Source organism: Sinocyclocheilus anshuiensis, unplaced genomic scaffold, assembly GCF_001515605.1.
Source record: "Sinocyclocheilus anshuiensis isolate Anshui unplaced genomic scaffold, SAMN03320099.WGS_v1.1 scaffold238, whole genome shotgun sequence".
NCBI lineage: Eukaryota > Metazoa > Chordata > Actinopteri > Cypriniformes > Cyprinidae > Sinocyclocheilus > Sinocyclocheilus anshuiensis.
The window spans coordinates 1,977,725-1,986,044 of NW_015547674.1; the positions used below are offsets into that span (position 1 = coordinate 1,977,725).

At 39.1% G+C, this 8,320-nt stretch overlaps 1 protein-coding gene across 5 annotated transcripts in view; it reads right to left on the reverse strand.

The window, feature by feature from the left end:
* The window catches only part of LOC107702966 (smoothelin-like), a 76,439-nt gene that overhangs the window by 3,611 nt on the left and 64,508 nt on the right, over positions 1-8,320 (reverse strand). For 2 of the 5 annotated variants that reach the window (XM_016505444.1, XM_016505442.1), the window contains 6 exons: positions 7,619-7,681; positions 7,466-7,529; positions 7,090-7,263; positions 6,882-7,002; positions 4,313-4,464; positions 244-412 (listed from right to left, as the gene is read on the reverse strand). In XM_016505444.1, the coding sequence (XP_016360930.1) occupies positions 265-412; positions 4,313-4,464; positions 6,882-7,002; positions 7,090-7,263; positions 7,466-7,529; positions 7,619-7,681 (722 nt within the window). In that variant the 3' untranslated portion in view covers positions 244-264. Of the gene's footprint in view, positions 1-243; positions 416-4,312; positions 4,465-6,881; positions 7,003-7,089; positions 7,264-7,465; positions 7,530-7,618; positions 7,682-8,320 lie in introns of all 5 variants that reach the window. The other 3 variants (XM_016505443.1, XM_016505440.1, XM_016505441.1) reach the window with 2 other exon arrangements.

Here is an 8,320-nt window from a genome sequence, read left to right on the forward strand (position 1 = left end):
TTAATGTTTTAAGGGGGGGGGGGGGGGTGCATTTTAGTTCATGTTCATGATCTTGAATCTTGAATGTAAATGTACATTAAGTACATTTACATGAACTAAAATGTAAGTTCATTTCAATTCAAATTTAATAAACGTCTCTAACCAATTAAAACCAACTCAAATCAGGTTTTTAAAGGTTAGTTTGTTCCATCCACCATCATGACTGAGCTGCGTTTCTCCTCGAAGGTCAGCTCTGGCTCTCACCGTTTGCTCTGAGTTTTGACCCTAGGAGGAGTTTTTGGTTTTGACCAAGCCCTTCTGCACCAATCCCCTGTAGAACTCCTGGAGGTACGTGTACACGCACTTCCAGTCCGGCTCCCGCATCCGCACCATATCCTCCACATCCAGAAGCTGCGGACAGTCTGCCAGCTTCCTACTCTCACGCCGACGGGGGACAGAGGAAGGAAAGAGGACAGAAACAACAGATCGAGTGGGATGTACAAAGCCAGTGAGGAGAGAGAAATGAGACACACAAGACAGAATCAAAAAGCCCACATTAAATGTGTTTTCATGCCTTACATTCATCACAAATACATGTGCAACAAATAAAAGAGCAACAATGCATCCATTCTGTGATCTCACTATGCAAATGTGACTGTGAGCAACAGCATACAGTATGGACACAATAACAGCAATGCAAAAAGTGATGACTAAACACGTAACCCTTCATCTCCAGACAAACTGTGTTTGTCTGAATATAAAACAGCCTGTAGAAGCTCAGTGACGGGGTCATGCTGGAGCGGTGGAGACTGACCTCTTTAAAGGCACGCATCTGTTAATGCTTGTAGAAAACACCATCATGCCAGACACTTAAAGGGATAGTTCACCCAAAAATGAAATTTGATGTTTATCTGCTTACCCCCAGGGCATCCAAGATGTTTTTCAGACATTTGTCTTTGTAATCCAACACAGGGACTTACATATATTGTTACAATGCTGAATGTTTGGTTCGTGTTGCAACATTTCATAACGTCTTTAACAGAATACAGAATTCTACATATAATTGATCATCAGCAGGAATAAAGGCTTTGTTGGGACAGCATCCTTGCAATGTGCCTGTTTCAAAGAAGAGCAATGAGAAGAGGCGCTCTTATGATAAATAATGCGTTCAAATTATGATCCAACTTGGTTTGTTAGTCCGTTGGGTGACTGTCGTGTTCATGCCTAAACAAAACAAACTACGGGAGAAAATATGTCGGGTTCTGAAACAAATGCTCCAAATCAGTCAGGTCCACGTGAATCGCCATTTGCATTTACATATAAGAACTGACTTGATTTTATCCACCAGGAACAGCTGATTTCAAGTTTTAAAACTTTAAACAATTTTTATTTTTTTTTTAAATAAGGCAGAGTCCCACTATCCGTCCTAAATAGTAGGTGAGATCTGAATTTCTGGATCCCAATGAAGCACACTGATACATTAGTACTCTACACAATGTAAAGGGAGCAGTTTGGCACCGTTCTCATTTGACTTTTTCCAGTCAATAATGGTACAGAACTTAAAGTCAAGTAATACATTTAGATAGATGCTAATGTTTACAACCAAACAATCTGTGACAGAGCATGTCTGTGGTGATGCACTTTACTGAAATACTGTCATCTCAGTGTTGGCTTACTGCAGACTCAGCAACAACTCGTGAAGCAAATTCATTAGTTTTCAATGAGAGTTGGTGATTTGAGGTGACACGAGTGAAAAGTGGAAATGAGGACAGCGGAGCTCATGTGGTCTGGAGACCGACAGACCATCATAACGAAGTATGAATTCACCTTCAGGCCACAGCAGCACTAATGACTCGCAAGCAATTACAGATGGTGCCTTTAATGATGACAAGAGCTGGGGATAAACAGTGAGATAAACCAGTGCTCACAGTAATGTGGAGGAGGATGAAATGAGAAATCACCTGGACACAGACTAACCAAAGGGGAAGCAGGTAAGACCTATTCTCAGATCACTGAACAACACTGACTCGGAGTATCGCTCTTCTGTTAGCAGACACTATTCTGGGGAAACTCGTGAGCGTTCGGCTGGATGTTTCTCATTTAGAAAGGAGCTCAAATGCCTGAAAGTTATGTTACTGGGAAAAGGAAAAGGACAGGAGCAGAGGATAAATGCAAATAATCATTTAAAAAGCTAGTAATGAAGCTTTAGTTATTTAAGTGGACCTGACTCAAAGAAATGACAGCTATTAAAAGATGATTATTCTGAGAGGACTGGAGTTGCAGATCTGATGAACTTGTTAAAAGACTTGGCTGTATTTAAACAGGCTCAGAAACAAAGCGAAACGAAAAGAACACGAATACATCAGTATTCAAGACAGATGGATTATGAACGATAACTGATGTTATGTACATACTTCACCATACAAAATTTGGGGTCAGTAAGAGTTATGTTTTAATTATTCAGCAAGGATGCATTCAATTAATCAAAAATTACATTAAAGACATTTCTAATGTTACAAAAGTTTTTTATTTCAAATAAATGCTGTTCTGAACTTTCTATTCATCAAATAATCATGTAAAAATTCATCACGGTTTCCACAAAAATGTGGAGCAGCACAACTGTTTTCAACGTTGATAATAATCAGAGCAGCAAATCAGCATATTAGATTCAGCTTTGATCACAGGAATAAACTACATTTTAATATATATTCACATAGAAAAATTTCACAATATTACAGTTTTTACTGTATTTTTGATCAAATAATTGCAGCCTTGGAGAGACTTCTTTCAAAACATTTATAAAATCCTACTGAGCCCAAACTCTTGAATGGTAGTGTATATGAAGGCAGGTTCCTGGGACAAACTGACCTTGAGTGTCTGCCTAAGTGTGTTATTTGGAGTTTGACAATACTAGAAACATGGGGGAATTCACTAAGAATCAGTTGCACCTGCTGATAGCAACATGGTTTCAAAATTTGACTCAGAAATGAAATCATGCAAATTAGACAATGCCACAAAAACGCCTACAAAAAAATCAGTTCTGGACACAATGTGCATCCAGCTCTGAGTGGTAGGTTGTAGCGGACACAGCAGCAGAGTCCTGCACGCGGGCGGGTAAATTTATGTAATTTATGTAATGTGTTCACGCTGTCTGAAGACCGTTTAACGGCCCTTTCATACGGGACGCGGTGGAATGGCCTCGCGGCTGCTGCTTTCTCTCGTAGTGGAAGCGTTTTGTGCAGGACGATGCCATAGTTGCAAACAACAAGATCACATTTTATTCTACTAATGGAACTTTATTATCTCTGCTATTTATCATTTCATGGGACTATGACTAGTGTAGTTTTCATGTCAGACACAGCTAAAAGTGACATTTTACATACCTGGTACACGTACACGCATGCTCTGGATTTTTTCTTTAAATCTCTGTAAAAGATTTTTGATGGATCATACAACTCTGAGAATTCCAATTCCAATTTAAATGATCTTCATCAGGTTTTCTCCACGCTGCCAGCAAAACCGCCTGCTTTCTGCACGTCTCCCATTGAAATGATGTAGACACTCACTGAGTATTGTAGCCAATCTTGCTGCCACTGATTGACAGCTGTAGTGGTTAGCCTATATTAAAGGTAGCGCTCTTTGCTTGCTTTCTGCATTTAATCTATTCACAATTTGACTAAAAGTTTTAATAAGTGAGTTTTCTCTACCTCATGCATGAGATTTAATGCGGGTGCAATTCGGGTCACAGTTTTTAAGCCAAACGGGTCGGGTCGGGTGTGGAATTAAATTAGTGTTGCTATCGGATAACAGGTCGGGTGTTCTGTTAATTACTGCAGACCACTTCAATCTGGCCTCGTTTACTGCGACTGTACAGCATCATTCCACCGCTGTGACATCCAGGCACTTCATCAGCTCAAGATGAAGCAGGTGCGCGTGACACGGCCTAGTTATTGGCCCAAACACTTGTACACAAACAGCTGTTTGCTGCCAGCTTTCCATCTGCAGTCACAGCAACACATTCATTGCATGACGCCAATGTTTCTGAAATGCCTTATTTGCATAGAAGGAAATGTTTGTGTGTTTTCTCAGGAAAGAATGACATTCTTACATAAACTGTGACATTAAATGCAACATATTAAAGGAAGAATGCATTAATGAACAGTGCTATATGAACACAGGAAAGCCGAGCTCGACATCAGAAGCAACTGTTTAGTGAATTCACCCCAGAGTGCACCAACTCAAATTTGAATTGTATTCCTCCTGCCTGTCATTTTTTTTGGCTCTTAATTCTTGTATGTGTTTGATCATGTGATATATAAGCGTCTGGACTCACTCTGCTGTGCTGAAGGCCACCTCAAAGTTCTGCTTGCGGTTTGCGGCACTGAGGCTGGAGTAATCGAAGGCCTCTGGAAAGAAGTTATGCACCAGAGCGCAGAACGCCATCCCGTCACTCCAGCTGGAGGAGAAGTTCTGGATGTTCACATTCTTCATGACATGGAGGAGACAGAAGCAATATGGAGACAGAGAGCAACGGTTAGCGGTAAGAATGCACACTACCGTTCAACCGTTTGGGGTTGGTAAGAATTTGAAAGAAGTCTCTTACACTCGTAAGACTCTCTACACTCTTACACTCTATGTGAATATATAGTAAAATGCAATTTATTGCAGTGATCAAAGCTGAATTTTCAGCATCATTACGCCAGTCTTCAGTGTCACATCATCCTTCATAAATAATTCTAATATGCTGATTTGCTGCTCAAGAAACATATCTGATTATTATTAATGTTGAAGACAGTTGTGCTGCCCAATATTTTTGTGGAAACTGAGATACATTTGATTTTTCAGGATTCTGTGATGAATAGAAAGTTCAAAAGAACAGCATTTATTTGAAATAGAAATCTTTTGTAACTTTTAAATGTCTTTACTGTCACCTTTGATCAGCCTTGCTGAAAAAAGTATTAATTTCTTAAAATCTTACTGACCCCAAAATTTTTAACAGTAGTGTAAGTCTACAAATTCAGCATATTGTAAAGAATAGGGATGCAACAATACAGTTTGGCCACGGTTCAATACATACCTCGGTTTTTGGTTCGGTTCTGATGGCTTGGCACATCAGAGTGTTTATTGCGATTTAAAATATTATAAAAAAAAAAAATAAAAAAAAATCACATGACTACTTCAAATTTATTTTGAGAGAAATGTTATTTTTATGGATTGGCCATTATTGAGCTCTATAAACACATGTAATGTCTGTTTCATTCATACTGGCAGCCGCAGGGCGCCCTCACGCCACACAAAACTCATGACACTCCAGGAAATCCCTAATATGGACAAAGGCATCCAGCTATGGCTGTAGCTGAATAAAACGAAAATAGAAACGCTTTGAATGATGAAACATAAAGACAACAAACACTCGACTGCGACAACAGATCACAAAAGTAAGTTATTTCAAGCATTCGACTGGTCTTGTGGAGTAAAAACATGTTATAATGTTCTCTTTTGTTGCACAGCAGGCTTAGAAACGCTTCTCATTACGAGTCATTATAAGGGAAGATGTTTGGCTTTGTAACATTATAAATGTCTTTACTGTCACCTTTGATCAGCCTTGCTGAAAAAAGTATTAATTTCTTAAAATCTTACTGACCCCAAAATTTTTAACAGTAGTGTAAGTCTACAAATTCAGCATATTGTAAAGAATAGGGATGCAACAATACAGTTTGGCCACGGTTCAATACATACCTCGGTTTTTGGTTCGGTTCTGATGGCTTGGCACATCAGAGTGTTTATTGCGATTTAAAATATTATAAAAAAAAAAAATAAAAAAAAATCACATGACTACTTCAAATTTATTTTGAGAGAAATGTTATTTTTATGGATTGGCCATTATTGAGCTCTATAAACACATGTAATGTCTGTTTCATTCATACTGGCAGCCGCAGGGCGCCCTCACGCCACACAAAACTCATGACACTCCAGGAAATCCCTAATATGGACAAAGGCATCCAGCTATGGCTGTAGCTGAATAAAACGAAAATAGAAACGCTTTGAATGATGAAACATAAAGACAACAAACACTCGACTGCGACAACAGATCACAAAAGTAAGTTATTTCAAGCATTCGACTGGTCTTGTGGAGTAAAAACATGTTATAATGTTCTCTTTTGTTGCACAGCAGGCTTAGAAACGCTTCTCATTACGAGTCATTATAAGGGAAGATGTTTGGCGTGTGTTACTCTTTCAAATGCATGGTACAAGTGGGGAGGAGTTTCCTCATCTCAGCACGCAGACGCACACAAACAGAGCCAGTTTGGAGAGGAATAAAACACACTGAAATTACTTAAACAAAACCGGAAAAAAAAAATGCAATTCACAAGCATGTATTGAACCGTGGATGTCGTACCGAACGATTCAATATTATATAGAGAATTGTGGCATTCCTAGTAAAGAAATAGTATGAATGACAAAACAGAAATGAGTGAATACTGATTTCACTTTCAGTCTGTTCCTCACATGAAGCTACTTCCGATTTTACTGACTTTATCTGGAAAAATGACTCTCTGTTATTGTCTTCTTGCATTTTTGACAAACTATTTTCCTGTTTGACACTGTAAAGCTGCTTTGACACAACCAGTACTGTATAAAGAGCTATACAAATAAAGGTGACTTGACTCGACTTACGTTCTACAGCACACTAAAGCACTATATTCCAAGTCTATGACTGTTTAAGGGCAGTTTTGAGGTGCTTGATAGCCCTATTTCTCATTCACTTTTAATTGCAAGCACATGCTAAATAACTGTTTGATGGAAGAGAGAAAGTCCATAATTATTTGGAAGGACTTGAGGGTGAGCACATGATGACTGAGGTTTTATTTTTCATTCAGGATCTGATTTTCTCCCGTTACCTCATAGGAACGGGTCTTGGATCTGCACCAGTCCAGCAGCATCTGTTTGATGGAGTTGGCGTTGGGGACACCAAAGCTTGTGGAGCGCTGCACCTTGTTTACTTGAGCAATGGCCGAGTTGCTACAGGCACAGAAAGAAATGCTGTTGAACAGGTGGTACTCCTGTCCGCTAAATGAGCCTGAACGTGTGTGAAAACCACAGGCTCACCCTCCAGAGCCTCCAGTGTTCTCCAACTTCTCGATCATGGCTCTTCGTGCCTGTGCTGCAGATGTCTTGGGTAATGTCTGAGCCCTCATCAGCTCCGTTCTCTCCGCCTGTCTGCGCTCAAGAGCTGATGTTCTGCTGGAGGTACGAGACGTGTTGTCCTCACGGTCAAAAACACTGAAACAAACAAAGTAAATAAGAAAGAATACATTACAGAATGAATCACCCAAACATTACTGTGTTATCTAAAGCCTGAATAGTTATCTGGTAATTATTTTAATTCAACTACATTATAAGACCTTAAGATTATAAGACAGCAAGACCAGGACCGAAAAGAAAGAGTTCTTTTTGAGTTGATTTTCGACTTTGAAGCACTCACCTGCCGACCTTCCTAGTGGACGTGGTGCTGGAGTAACTGTAGGATTTTGTTTGCACGGTTCCCTCTGATGACATATTAAGAGTAAAAAGGGTTTGAAATGTGTGCTGGTGGAAATTAAGACTAAACACTACAAACAGAGTTCAGTAAACTTACTGTCTGTCTTTTGAACATAGCTGGATTCCATGATAGTGCTGCGGGACGTCCTGCCAGCATCATCTGCACACACAAGCAATGACAGCGCAACGATCAAGTTACATACATAACAAGAGGCTGTCGCTGAAGGATCGGGCTCCAAGTGTTGTTACTCATTTTAAAGTGGTCAGCCAATCAGAGAAGTCTTCACCTTCCTGATCCACTCAAAAGATTGCTGCATTTGCGGGTCACTTTTGACCGAGTGGAGCGTGAGCTTATAAAAGACTCATGGTAGCACTTTATTTTACAGTCCTGCTCCACATATACATACTATGTACTTGGTTATAGTTATAATTACAATAACTGGGTAATAACTAGGTACTAACCCTGAACCTACCCTAAACCTAACCGATGTAGTTACCTTATATTATCCAGTACGTTCTTTGGTAAATACAGGCATGTGCATGTGCACATACCGTAAAAAAAAGTGCAACTTATTATTTTAACTAAAACCACATTGTATCTGATAATTTACATATTAATAATGAGTGAATGCACAAAATCCCAAACTTTTGGATGGCACTGTGTTATTACCATGTTATTACTATATTTACCCCTTTTTATTAAATCCAGATTTTTTTGACATTTCAAATTTTACATGAACTACAGAAAAATCAGTGTGAAGCAAAAAAAAAAAAAAAAAAAAAAAAAAATTTTTTTTTT